At 39.5% G+C, this 22964-nt stretch overlaps 1 protein-coding gene across 1 annotated transcript in view; it reads left to right on the forward strand.

The window, feature by feature from the left end:
* The window catches only part of Vps13c (vacuolar protein sorting 13 homolog C), a 153478-nt gene that overhangs the window by 39575 nt on the left and 90939 nt on the right, over positions 1-22964 (forward strand). The window contains exons 11-23 of the mRNA XM_050125415.1: positions 1575-1702; positions 3537-3643; positions 6341-6512; positions 9044-9106; positions 11284-11410; positions 11985-12079; positions 14896-15038; positions 15755-15947; positions 17094-17208; positions 17743-17879; positions 18757-18880; positions 20334-20451; positions 22372-22501. Coding sequence (XP_049981372.1) covers positions 1575-1702; positions 3537-3643; positions 6341-6512; positions 9044-9106; positions 11284-11410; positions 11985-12079; positions 14896-15038; positions 15755-15947; positions 17094-17208; positions 17743-17879; positions 18757-18880; positions 20334-20451; positions 22372-22501 — 1652 coding nt within the window. The remainder of the gene's footprint in view (positions 1-1574; positions 1703-3536; positions 3644-6340; positions 6513-9043; positions 9107-11283; positions 11411-11984; positions 12080-14895; positions 15039-15754; positions 15948-17093; positions 17209-17742; positions 17880-18756; positions 18881-20333; positions 20452-22371; positions 22502-22964) is intronic.

Genomic DNA, 22964 nt, shown 5'->3' on the forward strand with positions numbered 1-22964 from the left:
GTTTGTTTTTATTCTGTGAACTTTGTAATTCTTTGTAGTCATCCCTAACTTCCATGTCCATTTCTTTCTACATTTCAAATTGTCCTGGTCCTCTGTGGTTTTCTTCCTGTCCTGTGTAGCTCGTTGCCATTAGATGATGGCGCTTTCTGTTTATGGTCGTACACTCGAGTAATGACATTTTAAAGTGCTCCCAGTTTATAAAAAAATTTAGTTTCATTGATGATAACTAGTTCAGAGAATGTGCAACTTAATTCTCAGGCATTTATGAATGACATAAGTCAGTTAGAATGTTATACAATCTAATGCAAATTATAATTACCATAAGGTAATGCATCTATATAGCTTTGATACTATCTATAATCATCCCGAGTAGACTTTTTGTTTTTGCTGTCACTCAACCTCAAGAGTATTTTTAGTTTTTCTCAAAGTTGTCTGTGTATGATCAGTTTGAAACCAGTGTACTGATAATTTGTTTCCTGGGATGATTTTATTTATGTTTCTGTTTCTAAATTTTGTCAAAGACTAAGACAGAAATTCAATTTTACTTCTCTCCTTGTTTTAATATTTTAAATGAACAATAAATTATTAAATCACACAGAAACCCAGTTTTAGACAGGGACTGTCTGTATTCCATATACACCTTTCCTGGGAGCACATGACTCCATTTAACTCTAGGGAGATTGGGTTTAGCCAGTGAGCTCCCTAATTTGTTTTACACAGATAAGGTGAATTCTTGTATGTGTGTGTGTGTGTATATATATATATATATATATATATTCATATATATATATTCTCTCTTTTTCTGTGTCTCTTTCTCTCTTTTAAAACTGAAATAGATTTTTTTCATGCATATATTCTGATCACTGTTTTCTGCCCCTCATCCCTTTGCAGATACTCTCTGTATCCTCATCTATCCAACTTCACGCCTTCTTTCTCCCTCTTTAGAAAACAGGCAAATACAAAAACAAACAAACCAGAATAGAACAAAACAGAGAAAGAAAATCAACAAAAAAAAGAAGCATGAGAAGCACACACACACACACACACACACACACACACACACACATATGCAGAGATACAGGCACTCCCAGAACAACCATAAAAATGCAAACTTGAAAGCCGTAATATATAAACAAAAGACTAGTAAGGTTAAAAAAAAAAGCCCAGACAAAGCATAATGAGACAAAAATAAACCTCCAAAAATACCAGTGAGTTAGTTTTGTGTTGGCTATCTACTGCTGGGTATGGGGCCTGTCCTTAAGTGTGGTTTGTATACCCAGCGAGACTCCCTTTCCTTCGTGTGAAGTCATCAGTTGGAGGTAGCTTCTTGGTCAGGGATGGGAAATCATGTCCTCTTCCCCCTCTCATCCGGCTTGGAGCTGTGCAGGCCCTGTGCACGCTGCTACCCTCTCTGTGAGTTCAGATGCCTTGCACATTTCTTGATAGTGATCTTTTACATATACATGGTATCATTTACTTTTTTACTATCAAAGTGCAACATTCTCATAATTATTCTCAGCTGTTCACAGTTAAGAGCATGTAAACATACCTTATGTCTTCCCATGTGATGTCAGTTTTCCAGCCAATATCAGCCTCTGCAAAGCTCTACATGAATCCCTGTGCAGAATCAGAGCTCAAAACACCCAAACTTGATGGGAACGTAGAAGTACAAAACATTGCCATTGAGCTGACAAAGCCCCAGGTAAGGTTCCCTTGGGTAACTCTGGCTTTAATCAGCGTTGAATCCTGATTTCCAATTGTCCTTGTCATTAGTCATTCTCCATGGTCTGGGGTACTTTCATTCTGTTGACCTTTGGTACCACCCTGCCCCCCAAAAACAACAACACCCCCCCCAAAAAAAACAGGGTGTGGGAGACTTAAAAGAGAAATTTCAGACAAATAGTGTCCATTAATTGGACCCTTTTCACAAATGATATTTAATTTTATTAAACTGTAGTGAATGATACTTTCTTTTAATTTGTAATTATAGGATCGATCTTATTAAACTGTAGTGAATGATATTTTCTCTTAATTCATAATTATAGGAGACTTTTAGTGTACTTTTCTACTCTCATTTTCTCTTCTCATCTTTTAGATTTTGTGTGTGTGTGTGTGTGTGTGTGTGTACACGTGTGCATGGGTATGGGGTTGGAGAGCCACCTGAAAGAGTCAGTTTTTTTCCCTCTACCTTGTAGGCTCTGCGATTTTAACTTCTATTTATTTCTATTTAGATATACTGTGTAAGGCTCTGTGAATATATGAGCCCAGGGAGATGAGGTGAGGGTGTTGGGTTTTTTGGAACTGGAGCTATTGGGGTTATGAGCTGCCACATGGGTACTGGAATTAAACCCAGGTCCTTTGCAGGTTAGAGCAGCCCCTGTTCCTAACCAACAACTCATCTCTCCAACCCCCTTGTCTCAGTTTCTAATAGCAGACACTCAAGTACCATTCCTTCAGTTTTCAGAACAACTGTTTTTACTGAGTTTGTTTTCTAAGTTTTATAACTTTGGAAGATTTGGGTAGCAGTGCTGGAGACTTGAATTGAGAGGAAGAGAAGTGTTGATGCCTGGGCTTTTAGTTTAATGCTCTCTAATAAGTAGAATGTAAATGGCCTTTGTCACTTTAGATTTTCTAACAGCTGCATTACCAAAAGGGAAAATAATTATTTCTCATCTGTTTATTCTTGCCTGGTCCAGAACTCACTATATAGCCCAGGATGGCTTTAAACTTGCAGTAATCCTCCTGTCTCAGCCTTCTTAGTGCTAGGATTATAGATGTGTAGCTTAAAATAAACCTCAATAATCTATTTTACTTAATGTTCTATAATTTTATTTCATAGAATTGTGAATATAAATTGTAACTAGGTATTTTGTATCATTTCTCCTTTATGGCTTTGAAATCTGGGATGTAGTTTATTATTGAAGTTTAGGCTAGACACGTTTCTCAACTAACCCTCAGGTAGAACTGTGTTGAGGAAACTCAAAGGAAGCCAGATTTTTTTTTCTGTCTCAACTCGTGACCATTCTCTCCTGTTCCTTGTCTGTTTCTCTTCATTTGAACTGTTTGTAAGGCTTACACAGCACAAAGTTGTGTTGTTGTAAATTGTGAGCTTAAATAGCTTCATCTTGCTTAGTTATGTATCGATTTTCTGGAGCAGATTGGGAGTCAGCTCCTATAGCTGTGGCAAAGATGAAGGTCCAGAGAAAAGTGGGCAGGTTTAGAAACACAAATACAATCAATACTAGGAGACAGTCCATTTCACTGTTGCCAAGATATACATTTATTTCTCATTTCAGAGTATCTGAAAAAAGTTTATTATGGGTCATGTGACAGTTTGAATACCAGCACAGTTTCTTTATAGAAAAACTTAAAATATTGTGCTTTAATTTCTAATTGATAATCTCAGCTTTAATCAGGTGTAGTTTGTAGATTATTGAATTATCAGAGATTTTGGGGCCCTCTAGAAAAAGAGATGCAGATCTAATTTTTATTTGCATGTTCACTGTAACAAACCTAATTTGCTCTTGTCTCAATAGTACTTAAGCATGATTGACTTTTTGGAGTCACTGGATTATATGGTTAGAAATGTACCATATAGGAAATACAAACCTTGCTTACCGCTTCACACCAATTGTCGGCAATGGTAAGTTAGAATTTGTTATTTTTATTTAAAATTATTCTCTGTCCCTCTCTCTCTCTCTCTGTGTGTGTGTATGTTTGCACATGTGTTGTAGATGCGAAGTTGTGCTTGCCAGCTGACTGTTCGGAGACTGGAGGTTGATAGTAATGTCTTCCTCAGTAGCTTCTCTATTCTCCACCTCTACTTTTTGAGACAGTCTCTCACTGAATTTGGAACTCTCCCATCTCTGCTCTGCTGGCTGGCCAGCAAGCTCCCGAGCTCTACTTTTTTGTTCCACCCTCTTTCCCTCAGCACTGGGACTATAGATATGCACCAATGAGCCCAACTTTTACATGCATTATGGGGATGCACACTTATGTACTTGAACTTGCTCATCAAACACAGGGACCACTGAGTCATCTTCATTTTATAAGAAATGAATAATCATATATTTCAGGCATTCAGAGTTAAGAAATTTTTAGAGTCTAGTTGTCTGTTGTGGGAGTCCCCTCTGTGTGCTGTGATTACCACTAATGAATAAAGAAACTGCCTTGGCCTGTTGATAGGGCAGAACTTAGGTAGGCAGAGAGGACTGGACTGAATACTGGGAGAAAGAAGAGTGGAGTCAGAGAGATGCCATGGAGCCGCTGCAGCTGGAGATAGATGTGCTGAAACTTTGCTGGCTTGGACTTCCCACAGGGCAGGGAACCCTGATTGCTCTTTGGGCTGATGAGGGAGGGGGACTTGATTGGGGGAGGGGGAGGGAAATGGGAGGCGGTGGCGGGGAAGAGACAGAAATCTTTAATAAATAAATAATTAAATAAATAAAAAATAAATAAAAAAAAAAGAAACTTTGCTGGTAGGCCACAACCTTGTAGTGATGCACAGATTAATAGAGATGGGTTAAATTAAGATGTAAGAGTTAGCCAATAAGAAACTAGAGCTACTGGGCCAAGCAGTGATTTAATTAATACGGTTTCTGTGTGATTATTTTGGTTCTGGGCGGCTGGGATAAACAAGCGGTTCCTTGCAACAGTTGTCTAGACTCTTCCAAAACAATAATGAAAGAGAGATCTTTTCTATCTGTGCTACTGTTGTTTTTTATTTTTCTCCTCACAAATGCCCTCTTTATAATCTGCTTCTGGATTCTCAAAGTTTTATCTTAGCGTTCAAGACTTTGAGCATGTTTTAAAAAGTCTTGTCAGTCATCCGCACGGCTTCAGAATTATCATCAGTAGAACACAGCCTGTGTTAGGGTTCTGGAGAAGCCCCACAAAGGCCCCTGCTAAAATGTCCCGCAGCGCTGCAGCAGCTTAGCAACCGTAGTAAGTCTCTCCCTGCTGCTTGGGCCCCAAAGCCCTTGGAATGGTCCAAAATAAGACACAAGGGAGGAAGTTGAGTTTGACTGGCTCACTCCTATGAGAAGTGATGAGGGAACGCTACAGACAGAAAGACATAAAATAACACGAACAGAAATGTACTGGTATGTCACACACACACACACACACACACACACACACAAAAACCAACAAAGAAGCCAGGGATAGCTGATGGCATGTCTCCCTGGGGCGTTCCATTTGCTGCGGGAGCGACCCACTTCCGGGTTCAACCAAAGGAACCTTCTGTCCCCCCCAGGTAGGTCTGGGATGTTTCCTGGCCCATGAGGTAGAGGTGCCTCTATTGCGTCCATCTATCAAAACCCCAGCCTTCGATTCAGTTAGCTCGAGCCTCCTGGAGAAAGAAACACAGAGCATGGACCAGAGTGACAGTCAGAACAATGATAGACCAAAACAAAGGGCACTCATATGTTGGGGGGCTCTGGGGGGACTTCCCAGCCAATGCACCATATGTCCGGGAGAAGCTCCACAAAAGACCATCATCCACTTATGCAATCAACAAGAGCATTTATTTTGAGAACAAAAATACCTGCATGCTGGGATGGCAAGATGGCGACTGATGGAGAGGCTTGCGGGCTTTTAAATTCCCCTTGCAGGCTAGGGGAATTCTAGGGAGGGAGATTAGTCTGGGGCTGATTGATTGGTAGGTGGCTCTAGTGTTCAGGGACTTTCCAACAGCAGGGTAGGGAAAGCTATCTTTAGCTAGCAGGAGGCTCTGATAGTCTGCTGGGCCGCTTACTGATTGGTTGCTCCTGTGCTGTGGTTTTCCGAGAATTGCATGCTCAGCTCCAGCCACTTGCAGCAAACTGAAACAAAGGCCTGATCCCTGGCAGGGGCTATTTGAAACCTGTCATGGCTCTGGTCTGGCTTCCTGGCCCTCTTACCTATATAACTTATAGTGGAGTTATATGAAATAGTGTATTATGTGGAATGCTTTTCCTGGTTGTGTGGGCATCATGCAGTGTGAACTAAGATAGCTATGACATCCCGAGATAATAAATATAATTGTGTGAAGTCATTGTGCTGTATGTGGTCCGCCTTTTAGCACAAAGTTGCTGTCCAGCATGACTGTACAGCTTTCCACACGTATCATTTTGTGCTTTTGTGTGTTGGCTTTGGCAAATCCTCTTCCTGGAGTGTTTCTTTGCTCCTCTGTTTAGGTCAGAGAGTTGTACTGGGGGCTTGTAGTGTTACTGTTGGAGTTATTGGCTGGTGAAGAAGAACAACAATAACAACAACAAAATCAACAATGTATCTCTGAAAAGTCAAAACTATTTTCTTATATCCTTATACTCATGTGTACATTAACAAAATTTGACTTTAGGTGGAAATATGCAATTGATTCTGTTCTTGAAGTTCATATAAGAAGATACACTCAGATGTGGTCATGGAGTAACATAAAAAAACATAGGCAGTTACTCAAGAGTTACAAAATTGCCTACAAAAACAAGTTAACACAAGCAAAAGTCTCAGAAGAAACACAAAAACAAATTCAGGTATGTTTCCCGTCTGTTAGTTTTGGTATATGTATAAACACCCTTTGATATTCTTTGTTTATTCAAGACAGGGTCTCACTCTGTAGCTTTGGCTGCCTTGGAACTCATTCTGTAGACCAGGCAGACCTTGGATGCACAGAGATCCTCCTGCCTTCTGCCTCCCAAGTTCTGGGATTAAAGGTGTGCACAACCACTGCCCAACTCCTTAATATTCTTATGTATGCAGTGTGAATTAGAATGTATTTGAGAAAGAACAGTCCCATCGCTTTGAGAATTACTTGAAAAATAGAGTTTTTATTTTTTTTTCTTTCTTCCTTTTTATTAACCAGCAATCTCTTTTCCCTAGCATAATGTCACATACGGTAAAACTCCTGCAGACTGTTTGGGAAAATGTATTTGGTTTTTCTAATACTGTTTAGAAAATGGATGTCGGACTCATTAAATGTTTATTTGTTAGATCTTGTTCTGATCATAAAAATCCCAGAACTTATATAGTACTGTTATTTCCTTTTTTGGAGCTTAAAGTATTATTTATAAACTAAACAAAACAACCCTTTCCTCCTTGAGAAAGGCTTGGGGTCTTACTTGCGCCCTGAATACAGAACTTGGTTATTGCTGCCACTGAGGCACAGTATCCGGGGTGCGAGGGTGGGCTGGACTCGTGCTTCTGAACCGTGATAGTCCCCGTGTGACACATCGGGGAAAGCACAGGACTGGGAGCCAAAGATGAGCACTCAGGTGCGTGGTGCTTACCAGGTGTCTGGTCACAGGCACAGGCTTCTCAGCTTCTCAAGTACAGTGCTTCTCAGCAGCAAAGTGGAGACTGTGCCTGTTTTACAGTCCTAAGAGATGTACAGACAAAATACACAAGTTACCCGAGACACGGGCCAGCCAGTGAGTGTTAGAGTCTTAGTTCCTCCTGTAGTCTATGTGCTCACTCTAGTAATTTGTATTTCTTTTTGTTTTTGTAATGGAATCGTGGCTATAAAATAATACAGACTAGGGGAGAGTAAGAAGTAAGGATCACATGCACACACAAGACCCGAAATGAGTCTTCTTTTTTATTCTTTTTAAAAAATTTATGTCTTTAAAATTATGTAAATGAAGCACGATTAATAAAAATTCAGAGAGAGAAATTGGGGTTCAACCTGAAGATCCGAAAAGCAACAATGGCTCTTACCTTGACCTTAGTCTGAAATGGTGATCCTGCTTCCAGGAACCTCAAAATGAGCCTGAGCCTGAGAGCTCTCTCCTCCCATTTTATAATCCTCTCTAGGGTTGGGATTAAAGGCTGCACCACTTGGTTTCTATGGCAACTAGCCATACCTGGGATTAAAGGTGTGTGTTACCACTGCCTGGTCTGTAAGACTGACCAGGGGGGCTGTTTTACTCTCTGAACTTCAGGCAAGCTTTTATTTATTAAAATACAAATGAAATGCCACTACGTGTATATATGCGTGTCTGTGTAGTAGGTGCGGCGGGCTGCGTCCCGCCACCTGGCTAGCTTTACCCGAAATAATTACACGGAAACTGTATTCTTTTAAATACTGCTTGGCCCATTAGTTCCAGCCTCTATTGGCTAGTTCTTACATATTGATCTAACCCATTTCTAATAATCTGTGTAGCCCACGAGGTGTTTTGTTATATGTAATTTTACTATGTTAAAGTTAAAGCCTTTCTTTTTTGTTTAAACAAAAAAAGGTAAATGATGGAGGTGGGTCTTGTATCTATTTGTTGCTTTCATTGGTTAATTGATAAAGAAACTGCTTGGCCCTCTGATAGGGTAGAATTTAGATAGGCGGAGTAGACAGAACAGAATGCTGGGAGAAAGAAGCCGAGTCAGGGAGTTGCCATGATTCTCCCACCCGACACAGCTGCAGGTTAAGATCTTCCCTGGTAAGCCACCTCATGAGCTACACAGATTATTAGAAATGTGTTAATCAAAGATGTGAGAATTAGCCAATAAGAGGCTAGAACTAATGGGCCAAACAGTTTTTAAAAGAATACAGTTTCCGTGTAATTATTTCGGGGCATAAGCTAGCCATGCTGGAGCCGGGGTGGCCAGAACGCAGCCCCGTAGCTCCTATTACAACATGTCTGTGTGTGGGTTTGTATTCACAAGTAAAAAGAACAAGGAGGCAAGAAGGGGGCATCAGATGCCCTGGAGCTGGAGTTAAAGGTGATTGGGAGCTGCCAGAGGTAGTGTTGGGAAGTAAACTCCAGTCCTCTGCAGGGAATCCAGGGCTGTTTTCCAGCCATCTCTTCAGCCCCAGCACAGCTCCTGTTGTAAACATTCTTGCTTTTATGTGCAGTTATCTATAATGTCTCACAGAAGGAAACTTTATTCTCAAACTACTCAATAAGGATGCAATTTCTTATAAAACCTTTACTTCTCTTACTATGTACAGTAAGTAGGAGCCTAATGTCCATTCTAACTCATGCTTTCATTGGCTTGCTGTCTGTATTGGTAATGACTGGATGAATCCATTAATCATGCTTTTTATATAATCATTATTTCTCTTGTTTTGCAGGACTTGGAGAAGAGTCTAGATGTTTTTAACATTATTTTAGTGAGACAACAAGCACAAGTTGAGGTAATCATTTTGGTTCACTGACTTTAGTTTTTATTATTCATGTTACTATCACTACTTTAAACCCAGAATAAAGAAATCTTCATTTTATGGGAAGTTGCTGAGGTTTACCCAAATGACAGTAGAGAACAGGTCTTTATTGCTTCATTTAGTCTCTAGAGAAAAGCAACTGGAAAAAGCTGCTAATGTGTGAAGGAAGAGCTTTAAAATCGTGTAATCTAAAACTTACAAAAAGTGAATCTAAATTCTCCACCAGTCTACCAACTCAGAGCTTTACAGTAAATATGTTGCATGTTTCAGTTAACTTATGACTTAACACACTTACTTTAGCTTTTTATTTATTCATTACTTAATTTTAAAAAAATACTTAATTTCTCCTTTCCTCTTTTCTCTTATTCTTGCCTTCTGCTGTTTTTCTCTTTCTTATTTTCCAAAATCAGGACCAATTTCTCTATAATGTTTTTTCCTGCCTGCCACCAGGACTTGGTGCTCCCTGTTCTTTCTGTGTCACTTCTCTTCCTTCTAGAGTATGGTTAAGTGTGTGAACTTGGAGGTCAGATGGTCCCAGTTCTTCAGGCTTTTGATTTTGTGACCTGTGCAAATTTAATTTCTTTATGCTTTGGTTTTCTCGTTTATAATGGGACCTGTGTTCTGTCCTTTTTGTGGGGACAAATAGCAATAGTTCAGTTAAAATACTTGGGCTGTTAGGGGCCTGGCCTTCAGGAATGACTCAGGAAATAAATGATCATCATCTTCTTCTTCTTCTTCTTCTTCTTCTTCTTCTTCTTCTTCTTCTTCTTCTTCTTCTTCTTCTTCTTCTTCTTCTTCTTCTTCTTCTTCTTCTTCTTCTTCTTCTTCTTCTTCTTCTTCTTCTTCTTCTTCTTCTTCTTCTTCTTCTTCTTCTTCTTCCTCTTCTTCTTCCTCCTCCTCCTCTTCCCTCTTCTTCCTCATCATTATTTGTGTTAGCATATGGGAGTGAACAAAACAAAGAAATTCCCTCCAGTGGGAGAGAAGGATCATAAATATACAGTTAACATAAATAGACAGGATATACACATAAATAGAGTCCTGGGGCTAGACAGTGGTGATAACTGAGACTGCAGTTTTAAATGGGAGGGCGGAGAAAGCTTCTCTTAGAAAGGGAGATTGGACAAATGACCCCAGGAGTGTGAGGGACATGCCAGAAAGATGTCCAAGGGCAGAGCTGTCTGCCTCTCTTGCTCATTCTGTCTGTACACAAACACTGCATGCAAACATCTATATAATGTGTATAATATAAACAATGTGTATATATCCACATATATGTTGATGCTGGAATGAAAACACCATGTTTAATAAATACATATTGATATTTTTTCCTGTCTTCACTCTTGAATGCTTACACTCATGGGTGATGTAGGAGAGACACTGAACATTTACCCCATGCATAGCCTTGTATTCAGTCATCAAACTTCCTTTTTTATTGTAGAACTTAATTTTTTCTTTTAACTTTTCTTTTAGATTGTTTTTACTTTTTATTATGAGGTACTTAAGTATTTTTATGATTCACTATCCATTAAAAATTCTTTTAAAAGTGAATTTGAAGATTGTTAAAATTAGGGAATGAGAAGGTAGAGTCTAAATCATTGGCCCCTTTTCTTAGCGCTTGTTTTCTGGTTTTTGAAAAATGGGCCAAGAGAAGGAGCAGTAGGAAGCACACACAGTAGGATTCGTGTCAGGCCAGAGGTGAGATGGGATTTGAGGACTGACTGTTTCTGTCTCTGTCTCTCCTTCCCACCATGAACTAGTTAGCAAATCAGCAATGCGTGAAAATTTTGAATTGTGCTTTTTTAGTTTAATACATTATGGTACAGAAGCATCTTCCTTTAAAGAATCATTTTCATTTTATAAACCTATTATTCTAGTGTCTCCTTAGACACCAGCATATTAGTACAAAGGGAAATTCAGAGTCCTTAGTTATAGCTAAACAACATGTCCTCTCCAAAATTCTATCAGGAGGTGTAGGAAGGAGGTGATCCATAGACCACACTATCCAGGCCATACTCGGAGCATTATTTCAGAAAAAATTGGCTTCCTTTCCTGTCTTACTCTATTGAAGCACTAAACAAAATTGACCGTGGTTATACTTAACAGTGAATGGAGTGTTTCTTCTGAGTGAATCTCCAACTTTTATTTTCCAGGTCATTCATTCTGGGCAGAAGTTAAGGAAAAAGTCTGCTGAGGCAGGCGAGAAACGTGGCTGGTTTAGTGGGTTTTGGGGAAAGAAAGAGTCCAAGAAGAAAGATGAGGACTCACTGATCCCTGAAAGTAAGTTTCAAGACAGGCAGTCCTCATGTGCTGATGAGGAAAAGCCATGCAGCCTGCTTCACACACCCAGCAGAGGAACACGTGACCACATGAGCACATGACAGGCTATGTACATTGATACAGCAAAGGAACACATGAACATGTATGACAGACTATATAATTGCTTTGTTTATCTACCTAGAGTTGAACTTGAAATTCTTGAAAAATGACTTGTGAGCGATTTAACATGTTCCTGCTTAGAGGTCTAAGCATTCTGTATTCTTTTTTGTTAACTTTGAGATAGATTTTAATCACAGGTTAAGTTTTGAAATTTTTAGTGAATTTAAAAATGTGTATATCTGAGAGCTGAATTTTTTTTTTAACAGGGAGTGTCTTTTTGCTGTTTCTTAACATAAACATTAAATACAGGGTGTTTGTTTTAGTTAAGCCAAAGTGGTGTGTTAGAAGGAATTTGGTAGCTGATTTTGCTTTAGCATTTGTGTCTGTGGACTTTTTCCTCCAACCTAATATTTTTATTGATTGGTGAAAAATATCTTTAAAACCAAAGCCATTCATTTCCTGTCTTGTATTGTAGCCATCGATGACCTCATGACTCCAGAGGAGAAAGAAAAGTTCTTCACTGCCATTGGCTACAGTGAGAGTTCCTACAACTTTGCTTTGCCCAAGCAGGTAGGTGTTGGGTGCCTTCACAAGTGTCTTCCTTGATTCACTTGCTGGGTTATCTTGACTTGGGCTAAATTAATGATGTTATGAGTAGCTACTGAAAAGATGTTGTCCTTAGTGTAGTTGTTGTATGCTGTTCTGGGGCTATACCAGTTAAAATTCCTTAACTGTAGGACTGCTTGATTTAGCGAGTAAAGGAAGAACCCCGTGAAAGTCCTTGTTAGAGCGAGTGGTTGAATCTTTAGGACATTTTTACTGTGAAGTTTAACTCTTAGCAAAAGTGAACAGATCAGAAACATCCTGCATATTTGACAGGTTGAAAAGTCACTGGCTACAGTGACTACTAGTATCAAGGTTTAGAATATTGTACCCTCATAGAACCCCTACATCTCCCCTCATCTCTTCCCAGAGATAACCAGTGTCCTGATTATGAACACAATCACTTCTTTCATTTCCTGTGTGTTTTGCTAGAGACAACCCATGATTTTGTTCTATAGGGTATTTTGTCTTTCTATAAATGGAAGCACAAAGCAGGTTTTCTCTTGTCTGGCTTTATCCTTGGAGCCATTTCTGCTGTTGCACCTAATATATTTTCATTGCTATGTAGGATTCTATCATTTGAAAATCCAGAACTTGCTCATTTATGTTTTTGTTGAAAAGCATTTGGGTTACCTTTATTTCTAGTTTGCCCTTCCTTCCTTCCTTCCTTCCTTCCTTCCTTCCTTCCTTCCTTCCTTCCTTCCTTCCTTCCTTCCTTCCTTCCTTCCTTCCTTCCTTCCTTCCTCCCTTCCTCCCTCCCTCCCTCCCTCCCTCCCTCCCTCCCTCCCTCCCTCCCTTCCTTCCTTCCTTCCTTCCTTCCTTCCTTCCTTTCTTATAAACAAAACAAAACTGTGTACCTAGGAGTGAATTGTTGGGTCATAGGGTAGATGTATGTATAACTTACAAACAAAAAAGAAGTTTCCCAAACGTACTCTTTGTGATGGCTGCTCTTCATGTTGATGTTTGGCCGTTCTAAGGGGATAGCTGCTTTCCTGCTGTATTTTTAATTTACTATTTTTCTGATAATGACATTGAGCATGTTCCCATGGCTCGTTGGCTGTCCTGTATGTTCATTTGTAAGTGCGCATTTTAAGCGAAGTGGTTTGTCCTTCCACTGCTGTCTGTGGGACTCTGCGGATTTACTTACATGTCTTCTATCCTTTGTACTTGGGTACAACTTTGAGAATCATCTGTAGGAAAACATGCTGCTGTAGTGCTGATAGATCATGTTGACTCCAGGGATGATTTGGGGAGATGGGAAGTGTCATCGAATTGCATCTTGTGTCCCCTCACTGACAATGGTCGCTGACCATTGCCCTTATTTCCCTTCTCTTGAGTGATGTCTGTTGTTTTCTTCCCTCTAATGAAGATCTGCTTGCAATTAGTTTTCTAAATTTTTTTTTCTGAAAATAACTATTATTTTCTCTTGTATTTTAAGGATACATCCCCTACTCTTGTATTTAAAATTGTAGGATGTTGATTCCTTTTGAAAAGACTTTGAGTCCATAATTCTATTGCTGTTTGACTTACGCCCTTTATCAGTGTGTCCAGCTATGAGCTGTACTGTATCATAGTGATATTTATGATCATTCATTTCCTTTGTATGTTGTTTTAATCTATGAAGGGCATTCTCATTTACTTAATTTTTTCTTAGTATAATTTTCTAATTTTTCTTTATTCTTGAGAATTTCATACAGGAATACAATGAAATATGATCAAATCCTCTTCTGTTTCTCTCTCCCACCTTCCCCATAACTCCAGCATGTCCCCCTCCCAACTATTATTTTTTTCTTTCCCTCCAATCCTCCCTGTTTCTGACTACTCACTCAGTCCAGTTAGTGTTACTCATGCAAGCTAGGGGGCCATCTAGTGGAGAAAGTTTTTTACTCTTTAGGTTTTTAGTATTTACTGTGATTAAATTTATACTTGCTTTTGTTCATGTAGTTTGACTGTCACAGGTCTTGCCGGTGTGAATAGTTTCTGCCACATCGCTCACTCCCTTCTCCTTTGGGACCTCAGATGTGAGCTGTGCCTTCGTGGTGTCTTCTGTCCCCTTTGCAGCTCTCTGCATTTCTCATCTTTCTGCTTTTCATTTGGAGAGTTTTCTCTAATTCTTTAGCTGTTTGTTCCTGGGTGTTTCTTCAGTGCTGCTGCCCTGTGCTAGGACTGATTTCTAGTATTTTCCTGGCGAGCCTCGTTTCATAGGCTGTCTTCATGCTCATAAAAGTTCAAATGCTTCGAGGGGAAACAAATCCCCAAATTCCACATCGTCTGCCCAGTGGTTGTCTGTCCTAAGTATATTTTTGGTATGGAATATTCTCACATATGCAGGTGCATGTATGTGTGTAATGGGTGTGTGTGTGTGTGTGTGTGCATGTGTGCATGTGCGCATGTGTGTATGTGTGTGTGCTGTGTAATGTGGATGTAAATTTCTACAGCCGTCTAGCAGGTTTTTTTTTTTCTACAGTTTTTCTTCTCTACAGCGGGTTGGCTTGCTTAGTTTGCATGAGTGAGAGCCTCTCAGTGGAAAATTTCTCCCTCTGAAGGTTTTGTTGCTGTTTCTTTAAAACTGAGCAAACGAATTTGGATAGTTTGTAAGTGTGCTGTATGTCCAAGTCGGCTTCATTGAGTTTTCTAGTCTTTTTCAATTATGGAGAGTATGTAGGTGCTGGAACTTGTAAGTTTTGTTGTCATTTGATAATTCACCATGTTTACTTAAGATGAAACCATTAAAGCTAGAATTCATTCACCTGATAACTGTTCTCATTCTTCCCTCTGTTTAGTATGTGGCTCATATACTGACTCTGAAGTTGGTGAGCACCTCTATAATAATAAGAGAAAACAGGAATGTTCCAGAAATCCTGAGAATTCAGATAATTGGCTTGGGTACCCAAGTATCCCAGCGACCAGGAGCACAAGCACTTAAGTAAGTTTTTAAGAACCTGACTTCATTTTCATTTTCATTTATAATTGTAGGCCCCAAATATATAATCTTATGCAGCGTGAAAGAAAACTTGTTTATGTTTTACAAACAGTGTAAGTCACTGTTCTAACTTCCCTCCTTGCCTCTGCAAGTGCTTGTCAGGCAGTATTTTATTTAGAGTGTCTATGCTGTGGCAGCTGTTTAGGGTAAAGTACATTTCTGTTTTCAAGACATCTTACATTGTATTTGATAAGACTATATGCAAAAAAAAAAAACCCATCCAAGACCATTTAACACATTAGACAGCCTACCGTAGAGCAAGGTGTGAAATGCCTACAGTTAGACTGCATGGCTCAGTTGTGGGCAGGAGAAACTGAAACAGTAGGAGGTGCAGGCGGCTGGATGGGAAGGATGCCAGGAGAGGCAGGAGGAGGATGTGGGAGTGGCGTGGAAACAGGGCGATGGTATTGTCTGTGTTTAAACACCGTGGCCAGAACTTGTGCCATGTGCTAGGGTCGACTAAAGTAGGTTTTCATGTGCATTATAAATAGCTAATAAGATGGTGACTGATGGCAACAAATGCAGCTTTTGTAGGTAAGTGAAGGCCAGCCTAAGGTGATAAACTGTAGCTTCGGGCATAGGGATGGTTTTCAAAGGCATTTTTAAAGGTATTGCTATAATTTTTTCTGTTACATGCTTGCTTTTTCCTTATTGAATAGGATAGAAGCAAAATTAGAACATTGGTACGTCACAGGCTTGCGACAACAAGACATTGTGCCGTCGCTGGTGGCTTCCATTGGCGATACTTCATCATCCTTGCTCAGAATTGAGTTTGAAACCAACCCTGAGAGCAGTCCTGCTGATCAGACTCTGCTCGTTCAGTCACAGCCTGTGGAGGTCATCTATGATGCTGTAAGTGTAGGCAGGAAGTGACTCTGAAAGCTGTCACTGGGGCTGCGGAGATGACTGCTATGTGCACTTGATATGCAAACACGAGGCCCTTGAGTTTGAATCCTCAGCTAAAACATTGGCATGCATGTGCCTGTAACCCAGCACAGTTAGAGGTGGGCAGGAGGATTGCTGGGACTTGTTGGCTGCCAGCCTAGCTCCATGTTCAGTGAGAAGCCCTGTCTCAAGGGAAAAAGGCAGAAAATGACAGAACAGGACAGCATGTTCTCTGGCCTCTGTACACCTGCATGGGTGTACATACCTGCATGCGCACATGATTATGTATTACATATACATACACAATACACACACAAATAAATTTTAATAGTTTTTTTTTTTAGCATTCACAGAATGGCTCAGTGGGTAAAAGCACTTGTCATGCAAGCCTAATAATCTGAGTTCAGTTACTGGAACCCACGTAAGGGCAGAAGGAAAGAACTGACTCCACAAAACTGGCCTTTGACCTCCATACATGTACTATGACATATGTGTTTGTGTGTGTGTATGTACATATGTATGTATGTATGTATGTATGTATGTATGTGTGCACATATGCACACAAGCACCCACACACAAATTACAAAGTCGAAAACATTTTATACTATAGTGGCACACACACAGCATGATTTACCATCTTGCACATTTTAGATTGTGGTTTAGTTTGTTTAGTACATTCACCACTGTACAACTGGTCTCCAGCACTTTCTTCCTCATAAAAAATCTGATATTTTTATATTCAAGTTTTATATGTAGGTAAGAGTGAACAGCTTTCCCCTGGTTTCTTCTCTAAATGTCAAAGAGTGGCAGAATCTAAGCACAGTGTTGAGGGATGGGATTTCTAACTGGAAGCCAAAACTAGAGATCTTGTCAGTCAGACCTCTAGTTTAGCCCACATGCCGCGTAGACCTCTGCCATATGGGCAGGCTTCCCTCTCAGTAATCCCACGGGGCTATTCCTTGCTCACCCATGCTTCTCACTCCTAAAGGGAATGCAGAGACTATTTCTGTATTCCTTAGTTCAAAGCCGCAGCTATTTATAATTGAGTAAGTCCTTTAGATTTTAACAGAGATTTAACATATAACCTGTTGTGTTTTAAAATTCTTTTTACAGAAAACTATCAACGCTATAGTTGAATTCTTTCGGTCAGATAAGGGGTTGGATCTTGAGCAAATTACATCAGCTACATTGATGAAGCTGGAAGAAATTAAGGAGAGAACAGCCACAGGTAAAACTTTCAGTGTTTCCTATCTGCATCAACTAAGCTTGAAACGTGGCCATTGTAATGGAAACATTGTGTTTGGTTTAGGATTTATTTCTCTTTTAAAATTGGGCTGTGTTCTATGGGTATCTCAGAGTTGTATAACTTGCTATGCTGCCCGAGTACATTGTAATGGCGGGTGCAGATGTTTCTGTCTTCCTTCCATCCGAGATCCTGTGCCTAGGAATGATCTCTGTGGACCGACCCTCCACCTCCATTCTTCAAGCCACTCACCGCACTGTGCATGCCTAGTGTTAAAGAACCCAGCAGACTATTTCATAAGGTTGAGTAACCACAGGAACAAATCATTCTAATGCCTAGACAAAATGCTAGTTATATAAGATATGCTCTATTATGTATATATGCTATGGGATGTTTGTTTTCTATCAACTTAATGCAGTTTTTGCTTTACGCAATTAATTGAGAACCGAATTTTTGACAGAACTGGCAGTAATGTCATAGTCAGATTGACCATATCAGTTTTTCCTGGCTCTCTTTTAGGACTCACACATATGATTGAGACTCGGAAAGTCCTCGATTTAAGGATAAATCTAAAGCCTTCTTATCTAATAATTCCACAGACAGGTTTTCACCATGAAAAGTCAAACCTTCTCATTTTAGATTTTGGTACTTTTCAGGTAGGTATATGTGTACTTTTTTCTTTCTGTCTTTGACAAGTTTGGTAACTGTGATAGCTTGCTGTTTTCCTTCAGTTCACTTAAATTAAGTCTAGACTTATCTCACACATACTGTTAGATGGCTACCCAGACCAAAAAAAAAATCATTAGAAATTCCTACAATGACAAAAATTTGGCGTTGAGGACTGGATGGATGATTTTTCTGTTTTTCAAATCAGAGAGAAACCATCTTTGTTTTCATGGTTTATAGAGTTTAATTTTACAGTGTAATTTTTTCAGCCATATATTTTAGAAGGAAATTATATATACATATACATTTAATATATATCATTTATTTCATATATTTATATATAATGTGCTATATTATGTATATATATGTCATAAATTATTTGATTGCTCTAAGGAACTAGAGTGGGGTTTTGGATTTTGCATCTTGTTGAGCCTAAACATTTGGCAAAAGGTCATAGTTAAGCTGATTTGAGCCTTGATTCCATCTGGGAAGGGGTAAAGGAAGTAAGTTGGAGCTGAGTCCTGAGTTCATAGTAGGCAATAGCAGAGCCGAGCCATAGCTGGCAGTACTTGTTAGGAGTCAAGCAGAGGATGGAGTTTTCCTCTGGACAGGACATTTGAAGCACACAGCTGTGTAATTGGCTCAGCATCTCTAGCTCACGCACAGCAGACATGTGGCGAGGTAATGTATCTCTAACAAACTGCTTCCAAATCACCAGGGAACTAGGCAGAATATGAGCTCATTAAGGCAGTCTCCTATCTTCAGTTAGAAGTTTCAAAATTTGACCAAAGCGTGTTGATATATATGTATGTATACTTTATGTTATATAAAAATATTCAGGTTTTTTTTTTCTTCACTTCTTTTTAGCTCAACAGTAAAGACCAAGGTACACAGAAGACAACTAATTCATCCCTGGAAGAAATAATAGATAAGGCATATGACAAGTTTGATGTGGAAATAAAGAGTGTGCAGTTGCTATTTGCAAAAGCAGGTCAGCCACCGCTCAGCTCTTAGGGTGGTCTAATTAACTCGTACGTGTATGCATTCTTAGGCTTGGCAGTGTGTGTGCATGGGTCTGTTTGCTCATGGGCATCAGGCCCAGCCACTGTCCTGTACACTTGTCCTATTGATCACCTCAGAAAACCCAGTAGGAGTAGCGCAGTGCAGAATGCCATAGTCATAGCCGAAGTCGACACTGGACTATTAATCCTAGGGTACCCAGAACCATTTGAACCTAAGCGTGTGCATGGCCTCTGTCTGTAGCATGACTGTGAGCTGTCAGAACACAGCAGAAGATGCAGTTGGTTCAAACTCTTCTGTCCTGATGCTTTGAGATGTTTCCATCTTCCCTATGCTGCCTATATTAGAAAATATTTACTGATTTAGTTTAGTCTTCATTTTTGCATTGTTATAACTACTTTATAGGTATCTGAGAAACATATATTTGAAGAATACTACATCTAAAAAATACTATAGGAAACTTCGTTGATCTAAAAATCCTCTGATGTATGCTATTCCAAAATCTGAACCATTTTGAATGCTGATATGATGCCAGAAGTGAAAAATTCCAAATGTAATCTCAATGTGGGCTGCACTTAAAGCACTCATATCCTACAGATGCCACATGGCCTACATGTAGGATGTGTATGTAACACAGGCAGACTTTGTGCTTAGCCTTGGGTCCCATCCCTAGGATATCTCATTATATATGTGTGTGTGTTCTCAGATCTGAAATATGAGGTATCTTTCTACTATGTTTTCACTATAGATACTCATCCTTTAGATACACTCTTAAAACTTAAAAAATAGTTTATTTTCTCACAGATTTAGTGTTTTTTTTTTTGTTGCCTAAGTACAGATTTTTGGTCCACCACATTCCTTTAGTAGAAGATTTAAGTGTTGATTAAATATCTATGAGCATGTCACATTTTGTTGAAAGTCACCTGAGGATAAACTCTCTGCAGACAGAGGCTATGCTCTACTCTGCGTAGTGAGATCTATTAACATTAAGGTAACATGTCTGCTTGGTGCCTGTCAAGAGCCTCAGAGGTTCTTAAAGGAGAGTATTAACACAGACAATAAACACTGCTTTTCCTTTTGCATGTCCTTACAGATAATTATCTGAACAATGAGCTCTTTAGTCCCTGTCTTGGATAAAGGTCTGCATGTGACTATGTTAGCCACGTGGGAAATCTGTCTTTGGAATCTTCTTTTTGGAAAAGAGTAGTTATTACACAAGCAGTCTTTTTTTTTTTTTTTTTTTTTGATAATGTTGTCTTCTACAAATCTGTATTAAAATACAAATTATTTAGTTTATATGCTGAAGGAAGTAAAAGTTATTCATTAAATTTGTTAAGAATTTTTTAGCAATGTAAAGTGGTTGTACACAGAGTATCTGACAGTTTTAAAAAAGTTATTTACTATTTGAATTTTTATTTTTAAAGAGGAAAACTGGAAGAAGTGTAGATTCCAGCATCCATCAACTATGCACATATTGCAACCCATGGATATTCATGTTGAGTTGGCCAAGGCAATGGTGGAGAAGGATGTTAGAATGGCCAGGTATGTATGCGTGCGCGTCTCGTATTAGAAATCAGCAGGGTGCTATATCTGTGTCAGCTACTGAAGTTTAAGGAAACAGAGTTGGATATACGTTTGAGAGGAAATAACAGTGATTATTCTATCTTCTAGCACGAACCCATTTTAAAGAAAATGCTTATTTGTATAGTATGTTGTGCTGGCTGGTTTGTTGTCAACTAGACACAAGCCAGTCGTTTCAGAGGAGGGAATCTTCATTGAGAAAATGCCTGAATAAAATGTGCCTGTAGGGAAGCTTGTAAGGCATTTTCTTAATTAGTGATTGGTGGTGGGAGCCCAGCCCATTGATAAAGGCACCCCCAGGCTGATGGTGCTGGTTGGGGAGCAAGCCAGTAAGCAGCACTCTTCAAGACCTGTGATCAGCCCCTGCCTCCAGGTTCCTGTCCTATTTGAGTTCCCATCCTGACTGCCTTTGATGATGAACAGTGATGTGCAAGTGTAAGCAAAATAAACCCTTTCACCCCCAAGTTGCTTTTGGTCATGGTGTTTGATCACAGCTATATAATCCTGAGTAAAGCATATACTGTCTCTCTTACTTCAGAATTTGTACTTAGATTTTTAAATTCTGTAAAAATTAGTTATCTGAGATTCTGAATGTGTGAAAGTCAAGATTCCATATTATTGGAATAAAATCTCAAAGGAAGTTAGTGTTTTGTTTTGTCATAATACCACATAAAATCCTAAGAAAAGTCTAAGGGGATAAAAAATAGAAACTATATTCTGAGTTTAATATATTCTCGTGAAACAGTGTCTTTCTAAAGCCAGCTTTTGTGGTTGTGACATACAGAGGTCTTTGTGAGATTAGTGTGATTAGTTGTTCATCAGTTAATTTTCTTCTGAAAGAACCAGCTTTTGGGTTCAATTATTTCTCTATTTTGTTTCTATTCTTTAATCTTTATGACTTCTCTAGGTTTATTAGTTTTTTTTTTTTTTCACACACTCACCTGTGTTTCAGTCTCTTTCCTAGAAGCAGGTCATTAATTAGAGGCCTTTCTTTTTCCTAATAGCGACAATTAATGCTGAGATTTTTACTTAAAAACGGTTGCATTGAATGTCAGCTGGTAGCCCATTTGAGAGTTAGGCATCTGCTGACTTGAGCTGTTCACAGCTTAGCCAGGCAGCTGGAGGATAAGCTGAAGAAGCTTGTGAGAAGCTTGTGGTCAAGACAGCTAGGAGTCAGACAGGAGGCAGCTCCATCGTGTAAGGAAGGAGGACAGAGCAGCTGCCGAAGGGCAAGTGAATGATGAAAGCGGATAGACACTCAGCAGCATAACACATGACCTCAGCGTGCATGTCAATATGAAGGGACAGGAAATGAGTGCACACATCACATGTCACATATCCGGTGCTGCCAAGTGCAATGGATAAACAGAGCAGGGCAAGACAATGTGATAGAGAGCAATGGGGCAGACACTCTGGTACTAATTAATAGAGAGAAATCTTTGATGCTAGGAAATAAAAATACATAATGTGGTTTTGTTTTTTTAAAAGTAGAGAGTTGTGCTCAAAAGGACTTTCATAGTGCATTACTTAACTTTAAAGGACTCTGTGTTAGTGCACTCCCCTCATGGCACCCAGGAGCCAAAGAGTCTGCGAGCAGAGGCTGGTTTGATCTGCACAGCAAGTTCCAGGCTGGCTGGGGGTACAAAGTGACACCCTGGTTTTTTTTTTTTTTTTTTTTTTAAGTTCATTGAAAGAGGTTTTCTGCTTATGTAAGATAGATGTAGATGGTCTGAAAATTGGCTCTCAGTGAACTCCCGTTCCTAAGAGTGCGTCTTAGTATGATGGATTGAAACGCGGCTGGACAGACATTGACCTCACCACGTCATCTCCTGTCCATTCGCTTCTCTTCCCTGAGACCTCACAGTCAAATTGTATTTTTAGATTTAAAGTGTCAGGAGGATTGCCTTTGATGCACGTGAGGATTTCTGACCAGAAGATAAAAGACACGCTGTGTTTGATTAATAGTATACCCTTGCCACAGAAGTCCTCCACACAGTCCCCAGAGAGACAGGTGAGTGTGTCATTGTAGTAGAAATGCCAAGTCGATGCCAAGCATTTAGGAAACCACACTTTCAGAGTAGTTCTGACTGTTTAAGGGCAGGTTTTCTAACCAAAAGGATCAAAGATGCAGAAATGGGACCTACAAAGACAGGCAGATCTCTGATTTCAAGGACAGCCTGGTCTACAAAGCAAGTTGCAGGCCAGGTAAGGCTGTGTACATAGTGAGACTCTGTCTCTAAACAAACAAACAAAACTACAAAACAGCAGAAATGAAATGAAAATGTCGATCACATTTGTAAAATATACTTTATATAGAACTAGAAATATAAAGCTTTAAAATACATCTGCAAATAAAATACCTATTCAAAATTACCCCTTTTTCTAGGAAGGTGAACATCCAAACTGGCTAGGCTCCCTAGACATGGAGGGAGGGGGGAGGACCTTGGACTTTCCACAGGGCAGGGAACCATGAC

Source organism: Alexandromys fortis, unplaced genomic scaffold (genome assembly GCF_014885135.2).
Source record: "Alexandromys fortis isolate MF-2015 unplaced genomic scaffold, M_Fortis_MF-2015_v1.1 scaffold_22, whole genome shotgun sequence".
Lineage (NCBI taxonomy): Eukaryota > Metazoa > Chordata > Mammalia > Rodentia > Cricetidae > Alexandromys > Alexandromys fortis.